The sequence below is a fragment of the Aspergillus brasiliensis genome, assembly GCF_001889945.1.
Source record: "Aspergillus brasiliensis CBS 101740 unplaced genomic scaffold ASPBRscaffold_43, whole genome shotgun sequence".
Taxonomy (NCBI): Eukaryota; Fungi; Ascomycota; class Eurotiomycetes; order Eurotiales; family Aspergillaceae; genus Aspergillus; species Aspergillus brasiliensis.
In genome coordinates, this window is record NW_027137484.1 from 12,726 (window position 1) to 27,818 (window position 15,093).

Below are 15,093 nucleotides of genomic sequence, written 5' to 3' on the forward strand. Positions count from 1 at the left end.
AAAACAACACAACATCCATTTCGAATGGAGTCAAGGCCGCCCTCAAGGCCGCCCATCCAGTGCGAGTATATTCGAACCAACTTCCTCACTGAAGAGATGGCTATTTACCCTACCAATCTGGCTGATACTGCTAAAATCGTACTTGTAGCCTTCTGGCAGCTTATTCTGAAAATATCACCTCCGGCAACGGAACAGACATGTTGTTCTGTCTCTTCAGATTATCAAACGCTGCACTAAATTGCTGCACTATATCGCAGGCAATAGACTCTAGTATATGAAACATTTAAAAGATGCTGAATCATTGTTGTTCTTTAGCCGGAAAGTAAGCCACTCATGCGCTAAGGGCTGGGTATTCCTGCTCTATGCCGGTACCTACCAGTTTACCCATCTTGGCCATGAGCAAAGTCTTGTTCTTGGCATAAATCCCACACTTCTCAGCATTCGATCCTGCACATTTCCAATCGGCAACAATCAAGGCTTGATAGTCTGTTGAAGGGGATTTCATTCTTTTTAATGAGGATGCATGTGCATAGAGCCGCTTGCTCAGAGCAAGTACACACCTCCCGTCACATAATGTTTTCTCGCAATGTCCTCCGATGTTTGTTCCTGAAACAAAGATTTTATTCCCAGCGACCGTGCTTCAGTTTTGACTATATCAACAATGCCATCTGGAAAGCTTCAAGAGTGCCGAAATCTGCGCGCATTACGACGAAAGCCAAAACTTCTCCGGGTGATTTGTGTATCAAATGCTACCGGAAGCCGTCTTGACATCATTGCCTTCTTAGATCCCTATGCTAACGGGTATATCATGTTCTTGAAGCTGACCGATTATCGATTGTATCAAGCTTGCCGCCTTACTCGAGATCCTGCTTAATACTCCGAATGCAAAACTATCTGGGTCATCATAAATAACATTGCTGCTTTTAGATTAACCATTTTGTATTGTTGGTTGATAATGAGGGCTTCTTTGACAAGATCTCGATCAATCCAAACCTCTTGGTCTTTCATCTGGCTTGTCCCTATTTCTAATTGCTCATTTGAGCTATCTCCACTTGTGAGGCTTCCCGAGACGGAATAACTACCACACCATCTGTCCGGTATGTGGGACTGGTCATATCTGTGGTTGTTGATTTTGATTATGATGACTATGGTTCCCATTTACCCCATGTCAGGCCAAGAAAGAAATCCAGGTACTACGGTTAATGACATATCCTTGACTCTGTTCGTCCAAGCTTAATTCTGATGTTGATATCGAGGGCCTTTCCTCTCGGGAAAATGCGTGGAAGGCTAGGGTTGCGAAATTGGGCTAAGCTCCGGGGGCTATATCCGAATTTTCATTTGGGCCCCGAATCCAAATCTAAATCCTACACTAGCTGCACCAGCGCTCGTCTTCCGCCATCTGCCAGTGCAGTTGGCTGCAATGAACCCAGTAATTTGGCCACAGCAGCCACAAGATCTTTCCTTCTAAAACGCGAGCATGCCGTGTCCAAGTTATCAGCACACCCAGAGTTTGTTAAACGCAAGCTCCGGAGCAGAAAGGACCGATTTAAGACCATACATTCTGTTTCACAAAAGCTACTATTATGTACTAATACGGAACGGTCATCGCGTTCTGATGACCGGAAGGGATGTACCGTAACATAACAAGCCACTCTCTTCTCATCGACATTTTTGGGTTTGTTGATTGTGCCCAGCTGGATAATAGGCGTACCTCTCATATTGCATATCATTTATGGATGATGCCTTACACTACCGCTTTTCTTTTCTTCTTGGACCACCTTAGGCCGCACGCGTTGCAGAGGTTTTTTCTTCCATCAGGTCCAACCCTCCATAGCGGTGATGTACGGGCCGAACATTCCGCACAATCTCCTTTAAGCGGTGCTCTCTTTTGTCTCCGAAGTCCTCTTCTGTAAGTATGTCTGCTTCGCACCGTCGGTACCCTTCTCGTTGCTTTGTTCGTGTGGTCAACGTCGCGTGGATGCAGCGTCTTCTCAGAGCCCATCGGTAATAGATGACTCCTATCGTTCCCTTCGTGACATCTGGTGACGTGGGGAGAGTGAAAGTTCTCAGTGCAGCTGCTTACTGACGCACATTTTTGGCCACTTCCCCACGTCTCCAGGATGGCAAGTATAGGAAGATATTCGGAGTCTTTGAAATGCCCTCGCAGATCTTGGACGATATTCCTCAGGATTGGAATGGGTACTTGTTGGAGGACACGTTTGGTCAGTTTCACACAGGCTGCTGAACAATTAGATAAGCAATCCTTCTGATTTACAGCATGGCTTGCTCCAACCTTGTCTGGAATCTTTGAGCCCATCTCCCAGCGGTGTCTGGAGCTGTAGGGAATCAACTATATGACTCACGAGTGTCCAGCACGTATGGGTGGATAAAGGAACAAAAAGAAGTTCCCGGTAAAGACGGACGTGGATACGGTTATCCAAGTGTCGAAAACTGCTGTTCGATGTCTTATTCTGTCGAGACACCCAGAGGAACTGCTCGTGTTGATCACGCGCTCGAATAATCTCTGCTGCATGGTATGGGTGGATCTTGCTAGACGTCAGCTCGTAGTCCTCCATTCAGGACCGTTCGTACTGACGAATGTCCCCTGTAGTATCCCCTTGTTGTTGCCTGATTTGCAGCAGCAACACGTCACAGAAGTAACCTCGTAGTAGGATATGATTCCCTTCGAGGGTACCGACGACCTAAAATCTTCGGAACAATTGAAACACAGGAACAACAGGTTAAGAGGCCGTTGTGTAGATCCTGCACTGAGTCCATGATTGGCTGGATTGGCCCATAGTGGTTAGTGTAAAGTGAATGTATCTGCGCCTCGTTAACTAACGTGTTGTCTTGTTTTGGAGGTCCAAAGGACCATAAGAGACTGTTAATGCCCTTTCACCGAAAGCCTGATCGTCCACAGGGCATTCTGCTAGAAAATTGGAGGATGGTATCAAGAAAGGGCAGCAAGCGGAGGAAGTACACATGTCGTCCCAACGTACTTTAGAGCCGGGCGATCAATGGCGAGGGATCAAATGTTTTGGCGTTGTCGATGGATGATGGTCTCAGGGTGTATATATAACTTTGCGCACCAACCCTGAGCACTTGGCGAAGGCCCCCACAAAACCGTCCTCTCATAATCAGTTCTCGGGGAAACGCTTGCTACAGGTACTAACGAAGGTCCATGCCACGAACCCGATGGGCAAATAGCCTCTTTGGTGAGGATTTCACCAAAGGTGTTATGTCCGCCCATCTAGGTGCGTATACCCATTTCTTGTGAGCATGGTAGTACCTTCAAAAAGTAACTTCAAAAGCTGGACGATGAAAGCGACGCCTGATTTCTGGAGGCACTACTCTCGTCATAGCAGAACAATGTTCTCGCAATTGCCCAGCCGAAGTCTACCGACAACCTCAGTTTCTCGGAGGACACGGAGCTAAACCAGCTTAGGACATCGACTTAGGGGTGTTTGCTTTCTCAAGTTCCTCTCCCATGCACAGGGTCTGAGTGGATTCTGGTGGGTCACTTTACGATCTCCGAGAATATAAATCATAAAAGCGAACTTTTGTGAGCATATCTGCTTCCCATCGTGTGAGGAAACCACGAGAGGCGATTGGCTAATATCGGTTCTATGAGTAAGGAGATACGTAGACCCTCTGAGGGGTTCGACTAGATGACTAGAAATAGAATGGTGTCAATGGCCAGACCAATAAATTCATTCATCGGCAACCCAGCTTTCCCCCAACCCGCGTCTTTTTAACCTTCTAGCCGCCTTTCCCGCAATCACGATGCCATTGTATCTTGGGCGAAAATATAGGCCTACATGAGCTCAGATGTACAGAGGCACACAGGTGCATGATTCCCCACAGCCCATCTTCGGCGGCGCTTTTCCCAGAATATTACGTTGCATTTTTCCTTTTCTTCTTTTCCCCTTTACTCTTTTCCTTGATACTACAAACATACATACCCTATATAAACGTATATATATATTTACTAATCGTACGCAGGATTAAGATATGCTGGAAGATCCCCTAGTAAAGTATAACAAAGTTAGAAATCTGGTTCGATTGATATTTGTAATTGTTTATACAGACAATCCCCTAGTTGCAATCATAGGCTTGATACCTAAACTACATTCACACCAAACTCGCGCATTCCTCACCAGATCCACAGTAAGCGACATTTGGTGAAGGTTTGCACTAATGCGAAGTGACGGTAAAATACAACTTCAGGGAAAGTTGATACCTCGAATGGGCTAGCCAGTCGGTAAGTCGTCCCAACACGGAATTTTTCTTTTGTCTTTTTTAGAAAGGAAAGAAAAGAAAAGAAAAGAAAAGAAAGGGAAAGGAAAGGGAAGGAAAACAACTGTACATCTCCCAAGTGAAATCCAAATGCTAATTATGCTCGTCTTGGCGTTCATACTGGGGACAGTAAGATTGGAGAGTTTTCCCTTATACAGCGATATGGTGATATGGTAGTTCCATGTGAACGTTCTCTAGGAGGGGACAACCTACAGTGAAACAAAACTAGATAGCTCTGCTTCTCCAGCATACTTTCAAGCCGCCATGCAGTAAAGGGCGGCTCATTGACTGTGTTTTAAATCAAGCTACCCTCTTGCGGCATGGGCCGGTTTCAGTGAAACTAGGGTTCGACAGATTCTGAACCTCAACTCTCGAATTTCTGATCCGTTTGTGGTTTATGGGGCCACGTGTGGTCATCACTTGATGCAGCATCAATCATATCAATCAAAACCTGGAACTCGCCCAGAAACTCCGAGATCGGGCAGAAGGCTCTGATCGAATCACCGCCCACTACCATTCCAGATGATATGCGTTACGTCAAGATCAATTCGGCAATTAAGAATTCCTAGCCAGGTAACAAACCCAACTAATCAGTGATCCTGGTTGCATAAAAAAGTCCTGGTTCAAAGAGTGATTTGACGCCTTCCAGATCGTGAATATTGAAGCTAGCGGCATTAGCTTTGTAATAAGTAGGTGAGGGGCAGAACCCACTGTTAATTTCGATTATAATGAATTAATTAATCAACTGCAAAGTCAATGATCGGGTAGAACTACTACCAAACGACTAAACACTATACCATAGCTACTAGCTCATACTTGAATTGCCAGCTAAAACCAATCTGTGTGTACTTCTTTGCTGGATATTCCTTACTCATTTCACTTTCAACTGACAGTTACAACCGTCCCCATACATTGTACTCTGGAAGATACTTAGGTCTTAGAAAATATAGAGACCGAACGCGGTTTTGTACATATAAGTGACAATATCCCGAAAGGGAAACCATGCTAATGTCGCCCACAATTTTCTCGACCCTGGCCAAAAAGTCCAGACAGTATGGCCCTGTCCGTACGAAAACAAAAGCAAGATTATTGTAAAGACTCCAAAGTAAGCCATTGCTCGTCATTGCTTCGTATTTCCTTCTTTCGTTTCCTTTTCGTTGATAAAAACCACACCTTTCCACTGTGCGATAGAAGAAGCATTGGATCAAATCTGTCCTAACTCGATCAGGCGGTCCATAGACAACACGGCAGAGAGGTTTGCGTGTCCCGAACCAGATGTTTGTAGTTGACGCCATTGCTGTACCGGAAAACACAGTAGAAAATGACAAGGCCCCTTCCGGGATTGTAAAGTAGCACATCCACCGATCCAGGGCGAGGGAATAAGGGGTTGATGCTATTAGACTGGCACTGAATGTGGCCCGTATGCGAAACCGGGCGATGGTGACCATGTATTGGTCCAGGGACTAAGAAGTCAAAGATTCGCTCTCTGGAGGTCGTAACATGTGCCCATAAATCTCAGCTGGAGCTCGAGAGCCTTTTTACGCTCCATCAACGTTTGGTTTTCTTCCAGAAGTCTTCTGAGCTGCTCCTGGGAAGTCTGGTTCTGCTCCCAGAAGCTGAACACCAGCTGCTGCTGCTGTATGCAGCGGGGGCGCTAGGTACTCCAACAGCTGGCGTGGCATTTTGTTCTCTTGGCGAACAAAGTACTTAATAATCCAGGCCATGTAGTCAATGAGGAAGATGGCAGCTTGAATGATTTGTTCTTTGGATTCTGGTAGGCCCTTGGAAGGGCTCCAGCCGGCCTGCTCCAGGAAGAAATCATGAATGCGGCGGTCCAGCTCACGGTGCAGCTGGCTGAGGTTCTTCCGTCGGGTGCCCTCTGCAATTCTGTGCCTTTCCCTTTGCTTTTCCAAACCCGCTGGGGCCATGCTTGCCTTGCGCTTCCGCCCGCACTGCTGCTGCAACGGCGGCTTGCGGTTGATGTTCGTGGGGGCGATGAGGTTCAGAAATTGAGGGCAGGAAAGCTCCTGCGGCCACATGAACACCTTCTGGGATTGGTCGGATTGCAAGGAAGACTCCGCCGAGCGTGCCGACGCTTTAATGGCCACAACGCGCCCTTCCACTCCCGGCCGTGTCGATCCATCCGGGCAGGTATACTGAGATCTTGAAGCGCCGGAGGCATAGGCGTTGGCACTGAACGGGTCTAAGGGTCCGCGGGGCAAGGGCTCCACACATGGGAGCGGAGGCAGGCGACGATCCTCGCTCATGTCTGCCATAAAAGGCCCGTTGAAATGGGAGCTTACGCTGTAAGAGTAAAATAGGTCAGAAGCCGCATATATTGGTAAGGTTCGGAGGCCACTCACGGGAGGACACGTCGTCCAGAGATGCCGTCAGTTATTGAGCACATGCTTTCGTACCTCACGGTGCTGAGAGTTCTTGCTGAGCGTAGGAGTGGAGGTAGGGTGCACCGCAGCCGCAGGGCTATACGTCGGACGATCGTCTGGATGCAGAAAGAAGAGTGTGTCTCCAATGTATATGTCTGCACCGGCAGAGGATATTTTGGCTTCATGCAACTAAATACACCACCAGAGCAATGACGGGATTCAGCCTAATGGCCACAATGACGCTGATGCAATCAGGTGGGAGGCACGGTAAATCTAGAAGGGAGCTGACGGTGGACTTTCACCCTATATATCTCTCTACAGTTTTCCTTTTTTATTATTCCACATTTTTTATTCTGTTGATTTTCCCCCTTTTGTATGTTTACGTCCTGGCTCTGTCTACGTAGTACCTGTAGTCGTCGCCTTCATCTTAGCTTTGACCTTCTGCGCTGCTACCTCTTCTGGCTGTCATCTCCACTGCCTGCCTCACCATCATACCTTCCGATTAAGAACATACCGGAATGCATAGAAGGCTTTCAGCATAGTTCAGCCGCTCATGAAACAGTGCTCTCCCTCCAAAACTCCATCACAGTGGGGCCGGCTATCGGAGATGGGGAACAGTAGCGAGGCCAGTACTGGATCGACGAATCAATGTGCCATGATCACGCGAGAGAGTCACATGCGGGATCACAGTCATGTAAATGGTCTCTGCCGCAGTGGTTTGTAATCTAAATGGGGTGAAAGATATCCACCTTCCTTGCATTACCATTATCAATAGTCCGCTTGGGTTAATTTCCACGAGCAACCACTCAAATTACACCTCAGAATTTCTGGCCAAGGCATCCATGTATCTACGACCCACGGCATCGAGACCTATGATATCACCGTCCGATGTAAAGATCGATACGGAGTCTTGGAAAGCAAATCCTAACTCCGGGAGGATGAGACCGAACCCAATAACACGAAGCAAGGGTATCTCAGTAGGAAGCCGACAGCCCTCAACACTTGGGGAGGATCTGTGGAGAAAACCTGGGCGGACGCACCTGTCCCAAGTCACCATACCGCTGGCCTATATTTGCCGGCCGTGAATGGTATGGCTCCTGAGTGCATACAGCAGAATCATTGCGTCCATGAGACGCTCGTTTGACTATGCCGTGGTGTCATACAGTGCTCATGCCTATAACAACACATCCGTTTCTGAAATGATCACCTTTGCACATGTTAGCGCCAACAAGGCCAGTCAAAGTAACCAATAGACGTTATTCAGGCTCTCGTTTTTTGGGTGTGTTGAGAGGCCTGGAAATCGCACAAGGAAAGCGTGAACTTACTTTCACAATCACTACGGTCATTGCGCAATGGATCAATCAGGTAGAAATTACTTCGTCTCCCGACTGGATCGATACAAAGTTGGTCCTGCATTTGGTGGACGTGGATGGAATAGGTGTGGGTTGGAAATGCTTACGCAGGATGTCGATCTTCCTGGCGAGATGCGCTACGGCCAGGCTGACCCTCCTCTCCCTTGGTACCCAGAGCATATCCTGTACTAGGTGGGCCTGACTATACAGAGAACATCTTACAGTCGGTCTCGAAATTCCACTGACCTTGAAACACATAACAATTGTTTTCGCGCCCCACTGCCAAGAATTAAGTGGGGAAGTTATAGAGAGCCACCCGCTTGCAAATGAGGGTCGCCGTAAATTTGGATAATGGTACAGTACATAGAATGTAGATAGAACGGTATTGACTTATGCCTAGTTAATGCTAATGGCTTATTAATTTGCACAATCCCACCACGACAATAGTCAACCACGGGAGATACCCATGGAAGAACATGGAACCTCCCGCCCCGGCACCGTAGATCTCAGGGAGCCAGGAACGCCTGTTCCTGGTCCCTCGCAGACGGGCCATGTGGCATCAACTTCCCCTTTCTGGCAACCACGCATCTCTGCCTTGTTGTAACTCATGCAGTCGATAAACGCACAGTACATTTTCTTTTGTTTGATGTGACAAAATAAGACGGTCGTTTCACAATCCTCTTCGCCTGCAGCTGTTGTTTGCTAACCGTTGTTCGCCGGCGAACAACAGCTGCTGAGGCAGCGTAGTGTGCGAGTTTTAACCCAATATTGCTAACCACAGGAGTCTCAATCACTAAAGAGATGAGCTCGAGCTTATTTAGCCCTGGAAATGATGACGACACATACCGAAACGAATCGTGGCGATGCGATGATTCGCCATGGTATGCACCCACTCCCGGAAATTTCAGTCGTACCTCCTCGCCATCAAGTCTTAGCCTTATCAACGCCAACTCTCCGTCCCCCTTTGAGTATCCCGCCCCTCAACCACGCGCCTCCCACACAGATAAACTGCCGCTCCTCCAGTACGGAGACTGGGTTGAAGGGAAGACGTATGATGAGGACCCACCCACCTGTATTCACTATTGGATTGAATGGAAGGTCACTCTCAACACAAAGACTGTGATCAAAGATACGGAACAAGATCTGGTTCTTGCCCCTGGATTTTATTGGAGGCTGTTCCTCCAACCAAAGTTGAGAGAGAAGCTATGCCTCAAATATCCACACAAAAAGATTGCTTTGGACGACACGTCCATTGTGGTGACGGTTCCTCGGCGTGACAAACTTACTCGACAGTTTGATAAAACAGATATTGACTGGCCTGATATCGAGAGACAGCTTCTCGAATGGGGCCATCACTTCCTTGCCGGCAAGAAATTGAAACTCTTAATATCATTCAACTATGTAGATGACAACCAGGACTCTACAGCCAGTCGCAGAGCGACTGACAAACGAGGTGCATCTTCTGCCACCCAGAATATGCTCCAGGATCTTGATCGGGAGGTCAACACGGAGGAGGAACTAACCGGAGAGCCTGCGGCCTGGAGGCATGTCTACATGGTAATGCGCTGCCCCGGTTCGTGTGAGTTAGGGCCGCACTGTTGCCAGGATCCATACGGGAAGAAACATTATAAACTGTATAGAGATGAGCTTTTGAGCCTGGTCCGGTATGTGAAGAGTGGGAAGAGATTAGAGTCCCATGAAGACGTGCCTGGCATGATCCGTGAGCAAATCTATAGGGCTGAGAGGCGGCGGCTTGAAGGGGCAAAGAGTCGTAGTCGCCTTCCATCAGAGTCAGCCTACCCGCCGATTACCATCACAAATGTGCTTCCCGCACACGCCACGCAGCCGGGTATGTCATCGTCGCCACCCGCCCCGGAAGACGCGTCCATCTGTTCCACCAAGGCTTCGCGGCTTAAAATAGCAGGACTTCGTGACGCCAATGTCCAGGCCTACTGTGACTGGCAACAGTCACAGGTTGCGAATGAGTCGTGGAAGGATGAATTTCGCAAAGCATGTGATGTGGCTCTGGGTGATGGGTTAGACTTGGACCAAATTGAGGAGTTAAGTGATCCTGAATACTTTAAAATCGCGGAGTAAAATGGGGTATTGCTCGTCGATTTGTGAGGGATATCAGATACTGGGTAGACAACTTTTATTGTTATGTGAATGGTGGGGAGTCAGATTGATATAATCGATAACTGTGTTGCCTTTGGTCATTCTTCATAGTCTATCTTCCTATGTGTGGTACAGCCGAGAAATGCTATATATATTCGTCTATCAGTACACCTGCATGCCGAAAATGGCCTTCAGCACTCTGCACCCTTGAACCAACAACTCCAACACACCACTCAAGGAACTCGTCGAATCCTTGACCTGGATTTTCTTCGTACTCATACCACCTCCGCTTGATGAATTGTTTGAGTTCAGCGAAGAACTCCTCAATAGGGTTAAGATCTGGAGAGTAGGGTGGCAGGTATAGCAGCTTAACTCCTGCATTCAGGCACATCTGTTTAACCCCCTCTGTACGGTGGAAGGATGCATTATCCATGATGATTACGGACCTCGGCGCTGGCCATCTGTTGCAGTGGTGGAGAAGCTGCTCGATGAAATCTTCAAACATACTGGCATCAGTTGAGCCTCGAAAGACTCGAGATAAGAGAACACCCTTCTGAGTGTAGGCAGGCAATATCTGATAACGTTGATCACGGTGGAATTTAGAGATCTGAACTGGTGTAACACCAAGAGGAGACCAGCCAGTTCGCCGAAATCCTATCCTCTTATCACAGCCCGACTCATCCACGTAAACCAGCTGGTATGACAAATAAGGGGATAGACTATGCAGGTAAAAGTCTCGTAAATCTGCATTTTGTTCCCTTGCTCTTTGCCGAGCTGCCTTGTTCGACCATCCAATAGAAGCAAGTGTCCTGCTTAGACTCTGTTTGGTTACACGTTTTCCAAAATCATCATATATAATCACCACTAATTCATCCAGATAGAGAGTGGGTTTTTCCTTCAAGCGTTCCAACACGGCTTCAAGCATCGCTGGGGTGATACTTCGAGGGCGTCCGACGCCGTTCCGGGGCGCTCTGACATTGCCAAACGCCTCCAGGTTCTGACGGATATATGTTACAGCTTGCTTGCTACAACCAGCGGCAAAGGCGATTTCAGCTCTCGTCGACGACCTGTTCTCGATCATATGCTGAATCTGTTCGAGTTGCGGGGCTTTCAGATTTGCCGGCATCTTCGATTCATGAGGGATGTAGCTCTAATAGGGAGCGCAACCTGCTACGTGGTGTTTGCGGAACGAAACCCGCGATTGTCAGCACGGCCCGATAATGACTCCGGTGCCCGACCAGCACTGCTGAACCTCGATCGTGGCTCGCCCTGTTTGGACGATGTTATCGGTAGCGCTTGCCAACCCCACCCCTCCTCGGAGTGTACTTCTCCGTTCCAAGCCTAATCCTCCTGATGGGGAGATGGGCACTGGTAGTCACCGATTTTGGTAAACCACCTCTGGTGGAAGTTTGAACCACCTTCTCTCTCTCAGACTCAATTGAGCTCAGGAAGCCGCGCCAACCGTCAGATGTGAAATATTTCATCATTCAACTTCTGATTCCACTGTCAAATGTTATTCAAGTTTCGAAAGAGCCATGATCCACGTACTTCAGCTAGAGAAAAAGGAAATAAGCATGGCGCGTCAACATTGGGCCTCTCTGCAGCTAATGGCTGGCTGAAAACCACTCCCCTGTCTTCACCAATAGTTTTTCCCGCAAATAGCCAGCTTGTCCGTGGCTCTTTTCCTTCTTATCATCTAATTTACATTTTCCAGCGAACTCTACTACGCATCCCTGCGGCCAAATCTCATTGCAAAGCAATTCCGCCGCTGTGACTATGGATACTCCCAGTGATTCTATCCAAAGTAGGAGGCACAGCTTCTTCAGACGCTGGAAAACTATCTTCAGAGGGCAGAAAAGAGACAAAGATTCGCGTCTTACTACCGGAAAACCAGGCACTTCAAACATGACTGCGGATCCGGACGCAAAGAGTGGCCCTGTCAATCCCAAGAATAACATTTTCCAACCGAGCGACTACAAGATGAAGGGTTTCTGGCAGATGGCGTACGACGAGTTAACAGAGAGCGATCCAAACAGTGTAGCAACACTATTCCCGCTGACCGGAACCAAGCCTCAGGAGGTTGGCGATGCACGGACGAGAGAGATATTGGACGAGGTAGTAATGGCGACAGAGGCACAGTACAGGGAGAAGGGGGGAAAGGATGGCATTCGGGCCAGAGCCCATAAAATATTAAACTCGGTGCTGTCTTTTCAAGATATTGTCAGTAACATTGCGAAATTCGACCCGACTGGGTACGCTTCCAGTGCTTGGGCGATAGTCTCTCTTGGATTAACGGTACGGTCGATTCACCTACCAAGCCAGACAATCAGCTAATGAATTAGATGGCCAAGAATCACGCAGACCGCAAGGATGCTCTATTTGACTCATCGGGATACCTGGCGGATTTGCTGATTCGTTGTGCCTTTATCGAAGAACACTTTTATGGGGATAGAGATCCTAACATAGTGAATGTCGAAAAAGAACGATCGATTGTTCGGATGTATGTGGCAATTTTGCGATACACCGCCGAAGTACGGAGAGTACAACAGTCCAACAAGGGAAAAGACATTGTGGAGAGTACAACGGCTATAACAAGCCAGCCACTTGCGCAGCTCAAGGCCTCAGTTAAAGAAGAGGAGTCCCACCTGCATCAATGGCTGGACCTGGACCAGCATCTACGCCGAGAAGAGGATGCAGAGAAGATTCTGACTCATCTCGACGAATTGACGATGGATATCCAAAAACTGCGTAATGCAGATGTTATATCAAATCTCCCTTTTGCCAATGGCGCATTACTTAACTCCCGTGAGAACCAGCATGAGGATGAATGCCTTCCTGGAACACGAATAGAATTGCTTCGGCAGGTGCAGGACTGGGGATGGTCTAGTGACAGACGCATATTTTGGCTGAGTGGAATGGCAGGCACTGGCAAGTCCACTATTGCAAGAACAGTAGCCCGGTCTTTTGAAAAGGATGGCATCCTCGGGGCATGTTTCTTCTTTAAAAGGGGTGAGGGAGATCGTGGCTCATCAGCAAAGCTTTTCTCGACAATTGTGAAGCAATTAGCAGTCCACATTCCCCAGATGGTCCCCGAAATCCAAAAAGCTATCGACAGTGATCCTGCGATCCTGGGAAGTTCGCTTCGAGAGGAGTTTAATAAGCTCATATTACAGCCATTACGTGCTGTGGATCATGATAAAGCCATGGATCCCACGGTGATTGTCATCGACGCTCTCGATGAATGCGAACCAGAGGAAGATGTGGAGATCATTCTCGACCTTTTACCCAAGCTTGAAACTGCAACAAAAATGGCAATCCGATTCTTCTTAACCAGCCGGCCGGAGATACCCATCCGCTTTGGTTTTGATCAGATCGATAAGAGCAAGTACCAGAATACTATCTTGCAAAATTTGCATGAAGATGTGATAAAACGTGACATCGCCTTATATTTCAGAAAAGAATTCTTCAAAATCCAGCAGAAGCGCCGGTATGCTCTTCCCCCCGGCTGGCCCGGAGAGGTAAAAATCGAAGCCTTAGCAACAATGGCTTGTCCGCTCTTTATTTTTGCAGCCACAGTGTGTCGTTTCGTGGCGGATAGCCATTTTGACCCGGATGAGCGGCTTCGGAAGTTTTCCACTAGTTCTACAGGATCAAAGATGGATGGCACATACCGACCAGTTCTGAACCAACTCCTTGTCGAGGATGCTACGGACAGGAATGAGCTGATTGAAGAGTTTCAAAGAATCATTGGTGTAATTATTCTTCTTGCTAATCCGCTCTCATTGACTTCCCTTGCGGAGCTGCTGCTTGGAACATCGGAGCACGATAGCAGCATCGATCTAGAACGCCATATTAGCATCCGTCTGGAGTCCTTCCATTCCGTCCTGTCTATACCCAGCGATCCAAAACTACCTATACGGACGCTGCATTTGTCCTTTCATGATTATCTGGTGGATGATCGTACGAAAGACCAACTGGCCACGTCTCAATTCTGGGTGGATAAAAAGGCAAAGCACGAACTCATAGCCAGCCAATGTCTTACTGTTATGGGCCGTTATCTCAGAAAGAATATTTGCGAACTGCCAAGCTATGGGACCAGCCGAACAGAAATACATCCTAATTCTATAGCAGGATTTCTTCCGCCCGCCCTTCAGTACGCCTGTCGTTACTGGGTTTACCATCTTACCCAGAGCTCAGCACCAGCCAGAATCCTTGACCAGGTGCTCACATTCCTTGTGGAACACCTTCTTCATTGGTTTGAAGCCATGGGCATTCTGGGGATGATATCTGAGGCCATAATTGCAGTGAATTCATTGCTTCAACTAACCAAAGTGAGTATAAAGTAGCTTGTGGCAGCTGACCGACTAACACAAGTGGTAAATCTAGGATAAATGCAGTAACGGAATGCATATTCTCCTCTTAGATGCGCGCAGATTTATCCTAAAATTTGCACAAATCGCTGATATGGCACCACTGCAACTGTACAGCTCTGGCCTGATTTTTGCACCACATAAAACATTGATCAGAGAGACCTTTGAAAGAGAACTTCCTGCTTGGTTATCCAGAGGTCCAAAGGTAGAAGAGTTCTGGGATCCAGAGATGCAAACTCTGGAGGGCCATTCTGGGATGGTTCACTCGGTCGCCTTCTCAAACAATGGGCAGCTGCTGGCATCCGGCTCGGGCGACTGCACCATTAAGTTATGGAACGCGGCCACGGGCGCTCTCAAGCATACATTAAAGGGCCATTCTGAGTCGGTTTACTCGGTCGCCTTCTCAAACGATGGGCAGCTGCTGGCATCCAGCTCGTACGACAGCACCATTAAGCTGTGGGACACGGCCACGGGTGCTCTCAAGTATACATTGGAGGGCCATTCTAAGTCAGTTGACTCGGTCGCCTTTTCAAACAATGGGCAGCTGCTGGCATCCGGCTCGGGCGACTGCACCAT

General features: G+C 48.0%; 5 protein-coding genes across 5 annotated transcripts; 3 read left to right on the plus strand and 2 right to left on the minus strand.

Moving 5' to 3' along the window:
• Positions 1-5,622: 5,622 nt before the first annotated feature.
• Positions 5,623-7,007, minus strand: ASPBRDRAFT_671991 (uncharacterized protein). The gene is made up of 2 exons (XM_067628853.1): positions 6,660-7,007; positions 5,623-6,600 (listed from the first exon to the last, which is right to left on the minus strand). The coding sequence occupies exons 1-2, from the start codon at positions 6,863-6,865 to the stop codon at positions 5,835-5,837; spliced, it is 972 nt and encodes a 323-aa protein (XP_067472822.1). The 5' UTR covers positions 6,866-7,007; the 3' UTR covers positions 5,623-5,834.
• Positions 7,008-7,020: 13 nt separating this feature from the next.
• ASPBRDRAFT_532475 (uncharacterized protein) lies at positions 7,021-7,444 on the plus strand. The gene has a single exon (XM_067627032.1). It carries the CDS (start codon positions 7,056-7,058, stop codon positions 7,299-7,301), a length of 246 nt encoding a protein of 81 aa, XP_067472823.1. The 5' UTR covers positions 7,021-7,055; the 3' UTR covers positions 7,302-7,444.
• Positions 7,445-8,250: 806 nt separating this feature from the next.
• Positions 8,251-8,665, minus strand: ASPBRDRAFT_671993 (uncharacterized protein; the record flags this gene model as incomplete). The annotated part of the gene is made up of 2 exons (XM_067628854.1): positions 8,251-8,428; positions 8,485-8,665. The coding sequence occupies 2 exons, from the start codon at positions 8,663-8,665 to the stop codon at positions 8,322-8,324; spliced, it is 288 nt and encodes a 95-aa protein (XP_067472824.1). The 3' UTR covers positions 8,251-8,321.
• Positions 8,666-8,833: 168 nt separating this feature from the next.
• On the plus strand, positions 8,834-10,129 carry ASPBRDRAFT_201717 (uncharacterized protein; the record flags this gene model as incomplete). Its single annotated transcript, XM_067621584.1, has 1 exon — positions 8,834-10,129. One exon carries the CDS (start codon positions 8,834-8,836, stop codon positions 10,127-10,129), a length of 1,296 nt encoding a protein of 431 aa, XP_067472825.1.
• Positions 10,130-11,923: 1,794 nt separating this feature from the next.
• Positions 11,924-15,093, plus strand: ASPBRDRAFT_100228 (uncharacterized protein; the record flags this gene model as incomplete). The annotated part of the gene is made up of 3 exons (XM_067616564.1): positions 11,924-12,442; positions 12,490-14,478; positions 14,534-15,093. Coding segments are annotated over 3 exons (3,068 nt in total), but the record flags the coding sequence as incomplete, so codon positions are not given.